This window comes from Callospermophilus lateralis, chromosome 1 (genome assembly GCF_048772815.1).
Source record: "Callospermophilus lateralis isolate mCalLat2 chromosome 1, mCalLat2.hap1, whole genome shotgun sequence".
In the NCBI taxonomy this organism is placed as follows: domain Eukaryota; kingdom Metazoa; phylum Chordata; class Mammalia; order Rodentia; family Sciuridae; genus Callospermophilus; species Callospermophilus lateralis.
In genome coordinates, this window is record NC_135305.1 from 156,328,201 (window position 1) to 156,344,839 (window position 16,639).

The following is a 16,639-nucleotide window of genomic DNA, read 5'->3' on the forward strand; positions in this document are numbered from 1 at the left end:
GTGGGGCCCTCTGGCTCCTGCATCACCTTTCAATGTCACTTGTCAACAAGACTGTCGGACCCAAAGGATTGAAAGGGGTGGGACATAAGGTGCATTTTTCCAGATCCCACCTATGGGAGTGGGGAAATCAGTACAAAGGCTGCAATTGGTGCTGCTGGCTACGTGGGTGTTGTGTCCCCACTGTGGGTAATGAACTGGGCTGCAGACACATGCCACGTCCCCTCAGGGAACACAAAGCCCACGGCACTGTGAGTGCAGATCTGGGTGGAGCCGGGGACCTGGCAACAGATGCCTGAGCAGGGGGCTCAATAGGCCCCAAAAGATGCATCTGTTGTCCTGAGCCCCAAACCCGCAATTGCGACTTCATCTGACGGTGTCTTTGCAGATGTAACTGAGGATGTCGCCATGAAACTGTCTGGATCATCCAGATGGGCCCTGAGTACGACGACAAGCGTCCTTAACAAGAGAAAGCGGAGAGCGGAGACAGAGAAGTAGAGAGGCCACGTGGCACCAGAGGCAAAGGCTGGAGTGATGAGGTCACAAGCCAAGGGATGCCAGGGGCCACCAGAAGCTGGGGAGGCAGGAAAGATCCCCTACAGCCTCAGAACAAGCGGGCCCCTGCCGACATGGCCCTGGTCTCCTCCTTGAGAGAAATACCTGCCACCACTATGGTTATGCCACCAGAGCAGCTGTGAGAACCCATCGTAGACTTGCATGCTGCTGCAGGTTGCAGCATGGGACAGACCCTGTTAGTATTTGTTGACTGTGCCGATCCCTGAGTCCTGCCTCTCTGTGCGGTGAGGAAGGGACCCGTGTGAGCCTGTCCATATGCAGAGTTGGAAGGTGTAGCTCCTCTATCAGGACACAACTGCAACACGCTCACAGATCTCCCACAGAGCTGCCTAGAAGGCAGAGTGATGCAGTGGGCCCGAGAAGACCCGATTCTAACCAGCTCACAGGAGAGGCCAAGACTGCTGGTCTGTGGGCCACGCTTTGAATAGCCACATGCTGGAGGACTTCCCTCTTTGTCCAGCCTGGGGGCTCCTGGAGGGCAAGGCTCTCCTGGTGCTATGGTAATAAAGCACCACCAAGCACCGGGAGTGGGGTGTTTGAACAACAGAAATTGGTTCTCCTACTTTTGAGGGCTATAAGTTCAAAGTCAAGATGTTGGCAGGGCTATGCTCCTGGCTGCTGTGGCCTGTGGCACTCCTTGTCTTACAGCTGCATCCTCCCATCTCTGCCTCTGTCCCCACAGGGCCTTCTTGAGCGAGGGTCCTTGTGTCCTTCCTCTATTGATAAGAACCTCAGTTGTTGGGTTTAGGACTCTCCTAAATCCAAGATGATCTTTTTTTTTGAGATGCTTAACCAATTACATCTGCAAAGACCTTATTTTCAAAAAACGAGCTACAATCTGAGTTCTTGGTTGAAAACAATCTTGGGGGCCCCCTGCCAACATGGCCCCGCCTCCCTCCACCACTGCCCAGTACTCCCCCTATTATTCAACCCACTATAATTGCCCAAGACAGACCAACAGGGACTTTCCACCCCAAATGCAAAGACCCCACAGATGACCTCGACATCCAACAGGACAGCTCTGTCCTCTCACAGCCTGGGCCTCACGATCACACAGCTCAGGCAGGATCTCGTTTTCCTCCCCATGGACCCCGACTCCAAATCCCAACAGCACTGATTCCTGCAGTGGCATGGACGCCTGAAAGGGCGGGTGCTGGGGGGCTGCTGAGCAAAGCAGGTGGCCGTTCTGGGCTTCTATTTCTGTATCAGTAGAAGGGAATGTGGCGGGGAAAGGGGACTTCACATCCTTGGACATACGTCTATGTCCAGAGTGTGCAGCTGAGTGCTCCAAACTGATCCCTCTGTCACCAGACCAAGAAATAGCACCCAGCCAGCAGGGGTCCTGCCAGGGACTTTGCCTCCCCAAGGACAGCCACTATCTGGCTTTCCAACAGCACAAGTTAATTTTTTTCCCAATTGAGGTAACATTCACCTGACACAGAAATCATCATTTCAACGTGAACCCTTCAGTGGCATCTGCATGATCACCAAGTCCTGCGACCCCACCTGCTTTCAGTTCCAGAACATTCTTATCTCCCCAGAAGGAAAGTCCATACGCATGCAGTGGTGGCTCCCCATTGCCCTGCCCATTTGCCCTTGGCAACTGCCAAACTGCTTCTGCCTCTGTACGTGGCTTTCCTGGACATTCCCTGCTAATGGCGTCACACAACTTGTGGCCTCCAGTGCCTGGCTCTCTCGCTCAGCATCAGGCTGTAGCGCGTCAGAGGTCACTCCTCTTCACGGCTAGATAATATTCCACCGTGTGGACAGACACCTTTTCAAAACCCATTTATCTGGTGACGGACACGGGGCTATTCTCCCTTCTGGCCACCATGAGCAGTGTCGACAGAGTTCACGTTGCCTGCGTGTGTGTTTTCTCTAAATAGAACCATTTGATCTGTGCTCTTGGGGGTCTGTCTGTCCTTCAGCATCAAGGTTTTGAGGTGGCCGTGACATTCTGGGGAAAGGTTGTGCCTCCCGCACCCCGTCCTGGCAGAGAGGGTTGGCACCTATCTGTAGCCCTAGGGTGGGGGGTTCTAATGTGTAGACACCCAGCTCCCCAGGAAGGATCCCCAGAGGGCCTATCCCCAGATCCCACCGCCAGGAGACATGGTGCCATGTCCTCATGACAGTTACTCTGTAATTATTCAATTACAGAGACAAAGTGTTTCTTACCTGGTGCTTCAATTAATTGCTTGTAAACACTCAGAAAAGCCGCCTCTGCTTCCTGGCTTCTCTTACTAAGGGCCACCACCTTTGGAAACAAAAGAAAGAGTTACATGTAACCATGGTATCTGGGTCTGGAAGAAATGTGGTCATTTTCTATCTGGACAAACATGGGAGGGGGTAGACAAGATGAAGTCTCCAAGTGTGGGCTCTGAAGTTAGGAAATCTGGGTTCTGGCCCAGCCAGTCTCCAGACTCTGTGACTTTGAGCAAGTTATTGCCCCTCTCTGATCCTCAGTTTACTGGTCTGTAAAATGAGGAGCAAATAATAGGACCTAACTCCTAGGTTAGATGAAGCTGCCTAAGAGCATCAAACATAGGTTATTCACAGTTATTACTCATATTTTTGTTATAAAAGAACAATACCAGAAGTTCAAATACAACATATGTTTTTGGGAAAAATTGGGACATATCTTGGAAATATTTCTAACTATTAAAAATTAGAGAGAAACTGTTAAAATTCTTAAAAGATAAGTGAATGGTGTCCAGCACACTCAAAGTGCTCAATCATTGCTGACCGAATGGATACGGAGAGTGGGTAACCCCAGGAAAAGCCCCGTCCACACCATAATTCTCTTGCTCTGGGATCTCTCTCCTTCAAGAAGTCTTCTTGAGATGCTTTGGACAAGACAGACGTTATCCTGAAAAGTGTGGACACATGACTCTTGAATGGCCTGGTGGCCACTGACCTAGGTTTGGCAACATCTCGTATCTTCTCCTTAAAGTGTGCTCTGAACGCACAGGAGGTGCTCAACTTTATTTATTTACTATGGTACCAGGGATTGAACTCAGGGGCACTCAACCACTGAGCCACATCCCCAGCCCTATTTTGTATTTTATTAGAGTCAGAATCTCACTGAATGGCTTAGGGTTTCACTGAGTGGCTTAGGGTCTCACTAAGTTGCTGAGGCTGGCTTTGAACTCGTGATCCTCCTGCAGAAGCCTCCACAGCTGCTGGGATTACATAATTTATTGAACGAGGGAATCAAGTGGGTTGCCTCCAACTCTAGGTCCTAACCATGACACCATCCTGGGTCTCCCATTGGTAGGGGACCGTCCATTGAGAAAAGTGACTGACCAAGAACAGGCCCGGGAGCTGGGAGGCCCAGGTCCAAATCCCAGTTCCTCTGTTGACTCGCTGTGTGTCCTGGGGCAGAAAAGTCACTTAAGACCCTGTGCCTCTATCTCTCCATCTTTAAAATGGGGGCGACAATACAATAATCTTCCACAAAGGGGTGCTGAGAGCATCACATGACCTAACGCACATGAAGTCCTGTGGAGCACTCCTGGCACCCATGAGGCCCCTTGACATTATTTTCAGTTGTGACCAAGACCTTCCTTGTCGCCAGGAAGAGTGCCAGGTTCTGCCTAGTGCCATGTGCTGACCTGAGCTGTGCTCTTCTCTGGTGCCTTACAGAGACCACCAGAGGAAGTCTCCGCCCCACAGCAGTGCACTCTGGGAAGAAGAATTTGAACTATGGTGGTTCAGTGTGGCAGCCACAGACAGGTATGGCTACTAAACACTTGAAACATGGTGTATCCAAATCAAGATGTATGATGTGATGTACAAACAGGATGTCGAAGTTATAGTAAAAACAAATGATAGCTCAACATTTAAAATTTTTTTTTAAAAAATTTGCTGTACAGGGGGATTGGACACAGGTGTCCTCCCCTACTGACCTATAACTTGGAACCCTTTTCTTATTTTTTGAGACAGTGTCTTGCCAAGTTGCTGAGGCTGGCCTCAAGCTTGCAATCCTCTTGCCTCAGCCTCCTGAGTTGCTGGGATTACTGGTATGTGCTACTGTGCCGGGCACTCAATGTTGTTTTAAATACTGATTACATATTGAAGTGATAACAGGTAATCACTTTCTCCTTTTAAAAAATATGGCTTCTAGAAAATACAAAATTGTATCTGTCACATTGTATTTCTATTGGTATGCAAATTTTACAAGGCCCAAGTAGAAGCAGTTAATTAAGACAGGGAGAGAGAAATATGGCTGAGGCTGAACAAGTGATTAAAAGAGACCAGTTACCAAAGTTCTCTCCCACTGCTCCTGACTTTCCAGACTGAGGGATAGCTCCATACTCCCTAAAGAGACACTTCCTGAGGGCCTGCCATGCGCCCAGCACTCTGGGCTGGACCAGCCATGGCAGATGCAGGCTCGGGCCCCTCTCCATGGCCAACATTAAGGCAGATTCCCCAGACGACTCATTAATTACAAATGCTACATGCTTGGAAGGAGAAGTGCATGGGTGCCTGCAGAGGGTGTGGGTTGGGGGAGGCTGACCCACTTTGATAGTGGAACATAAGGAATCATCTCCCCAGAAGGGAAAGGGCAAAAAGAACGTTCTAGAATCGAGGCAAAGGGAAAAATCACAAATGCAGGCAGATTTTTGTTCTTGCTGAGATGGGACAAGATGCAGTTCCAGCCCTGGGGTCTCACCACTGCGGGGGAGACTCAGCTATGAGGAACCACAATGTGGGAGGAGGTGTAAGCGTGTGCTGGGATCTCCTGGCAGCTGGGGGGCAAGAAATGCAGAGGCTGGGGGAACCATGGGGGTAACAATGGTACTTTGCATGTACCATGCACCAGGTGTGCTTTCTGTTCCTGATCTTCTATCTGTGGACACACCAACCATGAACTGAGGCTCCCATTATCCCCAGTGTATGGATGAGGAAACCAAGGCTCAGTGACAGTAAGTTTCTTGCCCCAAGGTCACCCAGTTAACAAATGGCAAGGCCAGGATTTACACCAGCTCTGGGGGATTTGAATTGCTGTTTTGAATTTAGACACCAACCCCCTTGGCCAGGGGTGGCGAGGCACTGCACCTCACTGCCTCACAGGTCCTCGAGGCTGCGGGAGGTTAGAGGCTGCTGGGTGGCAGACCTGGAGCCCATAGAAACTACAAGAAATGAAAGCAGCTCCTCTCTGATCCCTGGAGGATTAGCAGATTAGTGGGCAGAAAGCCGAAGGCCCCCCATCACAGTGGCCTCATGGTGGCAGATGGGGTTTGGGGAAGGCACAGGCAGTTCCCTCGACTTCTAAAACGACTTCTAAAATGGAACTCTTGAGCGCTGGAGGAGTCCAGTCTCCCAGGCCCTGCCCACTCCCCCTGCTACTTTCCCTGCATGGTATAGAATATGGGTCTATCTCTGTGACTGTCTCCTTATGACGCCCATGTTCCCATGAGAGCTAAGTGTCCAATATTGCAGCCACATGTTACTGATCACCTGAAATGCAAATCTTCCAAACTGAGGTGAGCTGTAAGCCTAAAATACACACACACACACACACACACACACACACACACACACACGTGAAAGATGCCAATGATCATTTTATATTGATCACACATTGGAATGTATGGACAGATTAGACTAAATAAAAGATATTATTAAAACTAAATTCACCTGCTTCTTACTTTAAAAAATGTAGCTACTAGAAAAATTTAAATTACCTAGGTGGCTGGCTGGCTATGCACCTGGGTAATTGGGAATTGAACCTAGGGCTCCTCTCGTTGACACACATGCCCAGTTCTTTTCACCTTTCATTTTGAGACAGGGTCTGGACTTGAACTTGCACTCCTGCCCTAGCCTCCTGAGTTGCTTACAGTTTATTTCTACTGAACAATGAATACATAGGCCAAGAGTTAGCAAACTCAAACCTGGTCCTTCATCTATTTGTGTAAATAAAGTTTTATTGGAAAACAGTCATAGCCATTCATTTCTGTATTTACTACGGCTGCTTTTATGCTCCGGGCAGAGTTCTAGACTGTGACAGAGACCCTGTGACCTGCAAAGCTTAAAATATTGACTCTCTGGTCCCTTACAGAGACTTGCTTGCTAACCTCTACTTCAGAACTGCATCTATAGCTGGACGATGTTTTCAAAAGCAGAGATCAAGAGGCAGCCGGAACGGCCCTTGGTTAGAATCAGTTCACATTAGCACATCCCGCCGTAAGTGTGGCTCCCCAGGACTCTATTTGGCTGTCCTGCTTCACTTGATCTTGTTTGAGGATAACAACTCTGTCCATTTCTAGTAGACGGGGTCATTAAATTCTGGATTCTAGAGAGTGACCCAGATTCGGGCTAATGTTACTAAGCATCACGTGGCCTCAGTCTGTTGGTCTATCAAGTGGGTAGAATAATTCCCACCTGGATAAGAAGATATTTGTGCAGAAAGACCCCCAGTTCTGCCATGGAAGCTGGTGGAAAGCTTCCTAATGTGTCTGCCACTCTTCTAACCAAGCAGGATGGCTTTTCCAAGGGCTGCCACTCCATGCTGCACCCATGTGCCCAGGACAGGGCTGCCTCATGGCACAGAAGGGCAGAGTGTCTGGAATGACAGAGTTGGCTTGTGACAGTCAGATCCTGAAGGGCATCTGGGGGAGGGGGAGGAGGCAGTGGGAGGGGCCAGCCTCAGAAGGTCACCATCAGGAACAGCACAGCATCTGCGTGGCACTGACCCAGCCCCTGTGCCGTGTGGGTGGCGTGTGTGTGGTCCCTGAGTAGGGACAGGGCAGGCGCAGAGGTGATGAAGCCGGAGAGGGACAGCCTGCCCTAGCTGCCAGGCTTTCGTCTCTCAGGAGCTTAAACAACAGCAAATTCAGGGGTCCACAGGCTGAGCTTCTGTGAGTGAAGTGATGCTGCATGTGCCAAGGTGGCAGCTCGTGGCATGGAGTCTGGTCTATCCCTAGAATCCCTCCTCCTCTCAGATGGGGAACTGCTGCTGCCCCATTCCACAGAGGACAAAGCAGAGGCTCAGGAAGGCTTGGTGGCTGAACTGACGGAACCAGTTAGCTGCAGAGGTGCTAGTGCCCAGATGCCCCTCGTTACAGGCCCTGGACTTACACCCACAGTGCTTCTCCAAGTGTGTCAGTCCTGTGGCACGAACAGGGGCCTGCGGTGGAGAATGCACGCCCTGTGGGCAGGTACTAAACAGCAGTACCCTGGATGCTCTGGTCTAACCAGAAAAACTCCTCTTCAGCTCGGTTTAACCCAGCGTTTGCCCAAATATGTTTGGCCCCAGCATTCTTCAGGGAATAACTCTGGAAACTAGGGTTTCATGGAGCACACTTTGAAACAGCTTGCCAGCTATGACTGGGTTGGGGCTGGCAGGGAGGGGCTGGAGGTTCTGGGATGGGGTGGGGTCTGGGATGGCGGGAATTCTGGAAGACACTGAAGACTGATGAGCAATGGAAAGGAGGCAGCCTGAGGGTCTCGGATCAGCACCTCTGAGCGCTGCTAGGAGGCCTGGGAATGAGCTCTAGGAGGATAGGGATCAGCTCAGGACGTTAACGCCTCCTGAAGGCTTCTTCCCCGGGGGCTGCAAGGGGGTAAGCAGAGAGCAAGGGGCAGCCCAGTCGGAGAGAGGGCAGGGTGGCTCAGGGGAGAGGCTCATGTAGACGCAGGAGGCGCTGGGAGTGAGGGGCTGGGACTGCAGCTGCTGTGCGGAGAGATCAGTTCTGACCATCAAGATTCCAGAGGTGGGGGGGCAGGGGAAAATTTCAGGGAAGCTCTCAAAACAGGCTGCATTATAAGGTCCTGAGCTCCCTGCGGGGAGGCACCCAAGCACATGCCACCTTCCGTGAGGCTACAAGGGAAGTGGGAAGCCCCGCACCCCGGGGAGGTCCTCGCTTACCAGAGAACATGTATGTGGAGCCCCCTTCTGTGCGGTAACATTCTGATTTCCTTCCCCCAGGGGATGGGGACCATGGCTCCTGCTTGGCCTGGGTCTCATCATCCTCAATGATGACGAGGCAAGCACTGGTGCTGTGCCAGGAGCGGTGCCAACCACTGCGCAAGTTACAGGAGGAGGGGCTCTGCTGGCCCGTCTCAGGCACAAGGACACAGGGCAGGAAGGGTAAAGGCCACCAGGGACTACGCCTGGTGAGTGGGGCCTTGTGAGGGGTCAGAGTAACCCAAAGAGTGGGGACCGCAGGGCAGGTGGGCTGGGCTGGGAGGGACGCGTTTGCCAGCAGCAGGGTCCCGGGCGAGTGCTGACGCTCTCTGGGCCATAAATCTTTGATGTGGCTGAGCAAATGAAAATTACAATTTAATGTCAGGGCTTAAATAAGAAATAAGAGTTTGACTTTTGTTTTTCGTTGCTGCTTTTCGTTGATCTGGGCTCTTGAGGCTCCTGCCGAAATGGGGCGAGAGCCTGGGGCCTCCTCTGGCTTTCTAAGACCTGGGGGTCCTGGGAGGACCCATTCCAGAGAGGGACGGGGGAAACTGAATTCTTGTACTTGGCCCCCTGTTCTGAATTTTTAGGTGTAAATCACTAATTCACTCTGAATTCTGGGCACAAATCATTAATTCACTTGGGCCCTCAGGTAAGTCACTGATTCAGAGCCTGAGTTCTCAGACCCGCCCTCTTCCAGGGCTGCGGGTCCAGTGGCTTCTTCCAGACTCTTCCCACTATCTTGCCCAGCAAGAGTCCTGGGCATAGTCAGGGGCATGGTCATGACCATACCCCAGGCAGAGCCTGCTGACCGGCAGCCCACTCCCTCCCCCGGGGCCAAACACATCTGGATCCTGAGAGGTGTCTGAAGACAGTGGTGCCCCAACTCTGCCAGCATTGCTATGGGGCGTGCTTGTGCTCAGCCGGTATCATGGGCATCCTGATCTCTGAACACCGCAGCGGGCACCATCCAATGAAGAAGGACAGACCTGTGCCATCCTTTTTTTTTGTTTTGGTACTGGGAACTGAACCCAGGGGGTGCTTTGCCACTGAGCTACATTCCCAGCCCCTACTTTTTTCTTTGAGACAGGATCTTGCTAAGTTGCTGAGGCTGGCCTTGAACTCGCAATACTCCTGCCTCAGCCTCCTGAGTTGCTGGAATTGCAGGTGTGCGCCACTGCGCCTGTTTCCAATGCTGCTGGCTTTTCATGTGGACACTGTTTTAGTTCTCCAACCAGCCTGTGAGCTTCTAGAGGGCAGAGTCTGGCACTTAAAAAAACTGAGAGGGAACAATGCATGAAAAAATGTAAAAACAATGCAAATGTCCAATCAACACAAGAGATATCCACAGAGTTATCTCCTAGGGATGGGGCTGTTCTAGATACTCGACATTCAGCATCAAGCAAGGCTGACCCAAGCACCTAGCCTGGTGGAACTGACGTGTCTAAAAGCATACATGGGCAATAAAACAACCCATGATGTAGAACATGGAAAAATGACCAAGTGCAAGGGGGTGGGGGATGAAGCAGGAAAGGAACAAGAGTCCAGGGCAGTGCATGCGCTACATATAGGGGCAGGAAAGGCCTTGGGAAAAGAGGACACCTGAGCTGACTCATAGAAGGGGACGGAATGAATCCATGGGGAGATGTTGAAGAAGAGTACTGCAGGTAGAGAGAACAGCATGTGCAAAGGCCCTGGGTTCAGGCGAGTGATGCTGGCAGTGTAGAGCAGGGTGGTTGTGGCTGCGGTGGGGAGAAGCGCTTGGATTCTAGATCCGTTTTGAAGACCCTGCCACAGGATTTGTTCTGGGGGAGCACAGAGCAGATATGGGTGCATGAGAGGAAGACGGGAGTCAAGGTCAACTTCACAGTTCGAGGCATGAACAACTAGACAATCTCCAATGGCCGCTGCTATGATCTTCTCCTTCAGAGTTCAGGATAGCCTGGGTATGAAGGGGCATTTAGTCAACCCTAAATGAATGACAGACCCAGGAATGACCAGAAGGAACCCAAGAGGCACCCTGGGCCTAGAGGACAGTGAAGGACAGTCTCTGAGCAACCCAAATGAGGCTGACACCTTGACCACTCTCCGCAGACCTATTGCAAGCTCCCAGAGGAATGAACCACAGAGGGGAGGGGACGGAGGGCGGGATCTGCCTGGAGGTCCCCAGCCCTCTTCCCAGGGAAACCCATGGCAAGGTAGGAAATACCTGCGAAGCTGAACCTGGAAGTGAAGGCACCCGGGTTCCTGTCTCACCAGTGCCCACAGCCTGTCCCAGGGGCAAGCCACGCCCCCTGCTGAGCCTAATTCCCCATCTATACAGTGGAAGTGCAGGGCTACAGACCTGGGGCCCCTCCTAACTCTGCTTTGCGTTGACTCTAATCACCCAGGCAGACACTTTCCTCCCTCCCGCCTGCACACGGACCCCTCCCCACAGGGATTTTCATGAAGCTGGTAGAGACCCAGGGAGCCCACTCTAGGCTCTGCCAGGGGCAATGGGCAGGGAGAGGACCCCTGTGCAGTTTTATTCTTCTAATATTTGTAATTACTCCCAGGCTAAAAACAAGGCACAGAGCACAGTGTTTTCAAATGTCGGCACTAAGAACACTTTTATCCCACATAATGCAGGCCCCAGAATGTGTCTGTCAGGCTCCCCGAGACACCCCGCGCAGCTCCATGCAGGGCCGGCTTTCATGGCTGAGAAGCAGTGCAAAAATGAAATGTCCCGCGTGCGCGCGGGCTGCAAGGCCTGCTATTAGCAACGGTGTAATCATCAATTACGGCCAATCACAAACTACTGATTTTATAATTATCAAATGAAACTCTAACTTCTCACCTCCGCTCAGCGGCAACTAATATAATCTCTCAGTTCAAAAAGGAAGCTATTTTTTTTCCTTTCCTTTTTTTCTCCCCGTTTGCCTCGTCTCCCTCTCTCTTCCTGGGAAAAAACATTCTCCAGGCCTCCACGTAAGACGGCATTGAAATTGCTTGTCACTCAAAACAAAGGCGAACCACTCATGTGTAATTCACCAGCCACCTGAGCAGCCCGCCTGTTTCCCTCCAAGCATCCACGCACCGAAGCACAGAGATCATTTTTCTATTGTTAAAATTGTATAAGCTGAGGCTTTTTTTAGCAGTGAATACACAATTTCACTTCTCTTCGGAGGGCTCCCAGCATAAAAGGTACAGGAGGCTTTCTTTAGTGCCTTACAAATAAATTTTGCTTGGGGGTAATGAGGAAAAAAAATCAACCACGGGCTCATATAATGAGCTGGAAAGCTATCAATTATTCGGCCAGGCTGGACTGGAGACAGGGCGGAGGCGTCATGTTTCCTGCCAAGTCCGGGTGTGGCCGAGGATGAGGCTGCATGCAGAGACATGGTCCTGAGCTCTGGGAAGCCTCTGCAACCTGTTTTTCTTTGGGGAGCTGCCCACACCACGGATGTGGCTCTGGGCCAGCGGTAGGTGGCCGACTGGCCACGCAACCCAACAGCCAGGCGTGGATGCCCTGGTCCTGATGAGAACTGCAGCTGAAGGTGGTCCTGTAGTGTGGACTCTCTGGTTGCCTTGTCCCAGAGGGACAAGCCACAGACACATGCCACAGAGGCCCTGTGCACAGCCACCAGGCAATTTTCCCTTGGCTTAGGCCTCAAGGCCAGTCCCCCGAAGTTCAGTTTTTCTGCATAACATTGTAATCATAATACCTTCCAATTTCAATCTAGAGCTTTTTATAGGGCACAAGGACCCTTCACAGGAATTAGCACATCTGAGCTGCCAAACATCGCCAGGGCAGGCCCAGGCAGGAAGATGGCTTTTGTGTTAGAGGCCCAGAGAGGCTGAGACAGTGGCTCCAAGTCACACAGGAGAGGTGGAGGCAAGAACCCCATGGGGGTGGACTCAGAACCAGTCATGTGGCTGATGGGGGTCCTGGAATCTGTGTGACCCCTCCCACCCCAAGTGGGCAAGCACCTTCCCTTCTAGGCACACTAGAACAGTCTGGAGTTCACCCCTAGAGTCCCTTCCCTCAGGGAATGAGCTGTGCATTCCTGAATAGGAGGGAAGGGAGTGGGCACCTGCCAAAAGATGCTCATCAGCACAGCGACCTTCTCTGTAGCAGCCCTGAGATGGCGGAGCCATTCTGCGGGACACTGTGACAGAGTACACAGTGTACACAACACGGTGCTTCCTCAAGAACTGCTGTTTTGGCTGATAATGACCATCAATATAGGCCTGTCAGCTGTTGTGAACACTAGAAGTTCACAGCGAGGAGGTGGGGGGCAGGGATGCAGAGGGTGTGGGCCCACTCCGCACCTTCAGCGCAACTTCTAAATCTAAAACTGCTCTAAAATAGAGGTCTAGTAATCAGAAGACGATAGTGAACACATAGAAAGCATTCCCTCTGTGCAGGCACTGTTCTAAGTGCCTATTGCATGAACCAGATTAATTTGAACAACAGCTGTATGAGTTCTGTGCCGCCATCATCTCCCCCATCTTACAAATAGAGAAAACAAGACTTCAGAGAGGTGAACTAACCTGTGTAAAGTCACACAGCAAATGGTAGAGTTGGGAGTCTGTGGTCTTCGTGTGAGGAATAACGAGATGGTACGTTACCATCAGCCCACTCCTGTGCTCAGCTGTGTTCCCGTGTGCACACGGCTATGTCCTACCTTGTTCGTGAGGGTCATGTGGCACATGAGACGGGTCATGAAAGATGGGCCTAGGGCCAGATGCACCCCAAAACCATATTTTTTGAATCCTATAGTGTTTTAAAAATATTGGAGCTGTCAAAATTCATCAAGTCATACATTTAAGATCTGTGCATTTTGCTGTATGTAAATGATACCTCCATAAAGTTCTGTGAACATGAAAATATGTGCATATATATTGAGCCAGTATTTAAAAACCAGAAGAGTTCCAAATTGCTGGCTTCTTTTGGGAAATGAGAGGATCTGGCCACCCTGGGCCCGCTTCCACTGACAACGGCCACCTGGAGCCGGCTGGCAGCCGTCTGTCAGGACAGGCCGGGGCCTGCAGCTCTCCTGGAGGCCCCACGCCTGTGCCCACTCCACAGGCACCAGCATTCTCCCTGGCTTAGGCTGACAGCCTCTCTCCCTGCTGCGTCCCCTGAGCTTTCCTTGAGGCCACCAGCACCCAGTGGAAAGTGATTCAAAATCGGATGACATTAAACGGATGGTGGCGGAACCCCATTCCCTCCACTTTGGCTTCCTGGCTCCAGGGGCTCCCCATGCGGAGGGCCAGGCCCGCCCCTCAGTCCAACCTGGGCTTGGAGGAAAAGGGCCACTGAGCATCCAGATGACTGTGCCCTGTGGGGCTGGGCGCTCTCTGTCCTGACAGGGGCAGAGGGGCAAGGGGGTTCTGGTGAGACAAGGCCTCAAAGAGGGGTGGGTGAAAGGAAGGCGGGGGCTCATGCAGTTGGCACCTCTGAAGGCCTGGGGATCCAAGGAAGGGCTGGGAAGAACGTGGTTCTGGAGTTGGGGCTGGGTGACAAGATCTGAAGCCAAGTCTCTAGGTGTGACCATCCAGCAGCCTCAGAGCCTTGATTGTCACTGGGGAATGGGCTCAGTGACGTCCAAAAGCAGCTGTGGGACGAGTTCAGGTAGGCGAAGCAGTAGGCGGAGCCCAGCCAGTATCACCAGTGACCACTGTTGGGTGAAACCATGTCTTTGCTTGACCTCTCATGCCTCAGTTTCCCTACCTGGAGAGCAGGGACACCAAAGCCCAGATGTGCATGAAGAGGTGCCATGTCCCTATGACATAGGGGGTGAGGTCAGTCAACACAAGATAGTCCCCAGAATTTTGAGTCCAAGGATTACCAGGGTGTGTCAGGGGTGGGCATCACCCAGGGGGAGGTGAGAGGTAGAACCTGCTGGAACCCAAGGGCTGGAGCCAAATGGCCAGACTGTGGACAAGAGGGTTGGTGCTGCCGAGGACCACTCCGGCCTGAGACTCGGGTCTATCCAAGTCCACAGGCCAGCCCATGGCACTTGCTTGCTGCCCCTGCCGACTTGGTGACTATGACCCAGCCTGAGCCGTGGAGGGGCCTTGTCCCTGGGAGGCCAGAAGAATCCCAGGTGGCAGGAGTCTCTCCTCTCCAAATGAATCTGGCAAGTACTCCAAAATGCCAGCCCAGAAGAGCAAAGCTAAAAGAATGTGTGTGCCCTTTGAAGAAAGACGGCCACCCAAATGCCACACAAGTGCCACCCCATCCAAGCTTTTAAATATAGCAGCGTCCTTTCTGGAGGTCCCTGCAGAGGTGGCTGGAGACGGGCCCCGCAGAGCCTCGGCCGGCGCTGGCGCAGTGTGCCTTGGAGACCTTGGAGTGCAGCCCCCAGGGCAAGGGCAGGAGCCTGGGGTTCTGGACAAATCCCCAAGGGAGGGGTATTTTGCTCAGGTTTAAAGCAACATTTAGAAATTTAGGAGATTTCCCACTCACACGAAACCAAGATTTCCAGGAGAAACTGGAAGATGTGGCCACCGTGGGCTCACAGCACAAGAACTCCAGTGACAATACCAGCAACTTGGGGAAGACGATGTCACCAGAGGGTGGGCAACAATCCAAATGCTCTCCACACAGGAAGCCTAGCAGTCCCGAAGCCACTTCTGGTGAACAGCCACCTCCCAATTCTCCCTCTTTTCATGGTGGATTTCAAGCTACCGAGGTCACTGACAGTGGATTTCCCTGTAGGAGCCTCTCCCACAAACCAGCTTCAACTCAACTTCCCAGATGAGAAAACCAAGGCACAGAGAGGTCAAAAGACTAGCTCACGATCACACAGCAAGGGAAGGATCAGGAAACAGGCAGCCTGGTTCTGAAATTTGTGCTCCTGGTCTCCATCATTTACAGAGACTGCTGTCCTCAGCCTGCGTGGGGTGGAGGCCACTCCTTTAGGTGGCACATGGGGTCCTCCTGAGGTCTCCCTGTGCATTGTGTTGGGCCTCTATGGTGATCTGAGGGTGCACCCTTGCTTTAGGAATGAAGCACCCCACTTTGGGGAATGCCTTCAGATACCCAGACACAAACAGAAGGGGCCTGGGGTGCGGCAGACCCGGCTCCTTTCCTCCATCTGGACTCTGTCCTCTGCTCCTGCCCCAGAATGTCCGCAGACCTGAGCTCAAAAGCACCCACTCTGCCTCACCTCCCCTTGCTGGGAGCACTGATGCCATCAGTTTAAAGGACGGACTTTTCACCCGCTTCTCTCCTCCTGCGTCCTGCACAATGAACCTGGAGACGAGGCTTATGGGGAAAGCTCGAGTCATTCACCGTGGGCGGAAGCCCTTGTGACTGAGCTCTGCTGGGGCAACTTTCTGGGCAGCAGGGAGGGGCACCTGGGGGCAGACACCAGTTTTTGCTGCTTCTCAAAGACCCACAATGACCATCATTGCTCCCAGCTGAGAGCCCAGGATGGCAGTGAGTGCCAGAGAGAAGAACAGTTGAAGGGAAACGTGGAAATAATCAAGGGTGAGCAGAGTCGTGTGAGTTAATTACCTCGCACAGCTACGGAGTCTACTGGCTTCCGCTTCCATTATTAATGAGAAGTGTTAACTAGCAGAGGACAGGGGCTGAGGCTTCCTGATGTGCTGGGGAAGGGGGCTTGGGTCTCCCCAGGTGGCCATGCCCAGCCGGTCCTCCAGCAGGCAAGCCTTTGCTCCAGCTGACCCCTGCCCTGCCTGGGAATTGATACGGTGGCACACTGGGCACCTCCCCATGGACCACCCAGTGCCAGCTATAGGGATATTTATTAAAAGCATTGAATCTGAATCTGCCCCTGCCCCTCGATCCAACTGCCCCCACACAGCCAGCACAGGGAACTGAGGAACAAGATCAGCAGCACCCTGGGGACGCCATCAGCAAAACCTCAGTGCAAGGTGAGGCGACCTGTACTAGCCCCACAGCTGGGGTGGAGCAAGGAGCTGACGCCCTGCTCAAGAGCCCTGCACTTGCCTGCTACCCCACGAGAAGCTGGACAAAGTGCGGCAGAGCTTTCCAGACGGTGGGACAAGCCACCAAGAGAACTGTCCAGGACCATGGGGGCACTTCCACCACCAGGGGCAGGATCCTCCCCTCCCTCTCCTTAGGCTGGCTCCCTTCTTCCCTACATGTCCTGGTGGAAGGTGTCACCAAACCATCCCTCAAGC

At 52.4% G+C, this 16,639-nt stretch overlaps 1 protein-coding gene across 1 annotated transcript in view; it reads right to left on the reverse strand.

The window, feature by feature from the left end:
* Positions 1-16,639, reverse strand: part of Cux2 (cut like homeobox 2) — a 227,550-nt gene that overhangs the window by 45,557 nt on the left and 165,354 nt on the right. The window contains exon 4 of the mRNA XM_076866790.2: positions 2,749-2,827. Coding sequence (XP_076722905.2) covers positions 2,749-2,827 — 79 coding nt within the window. The remainder of the gene's footprint in view (positions 1-2,748; positions 2,828-16,639) is intronic.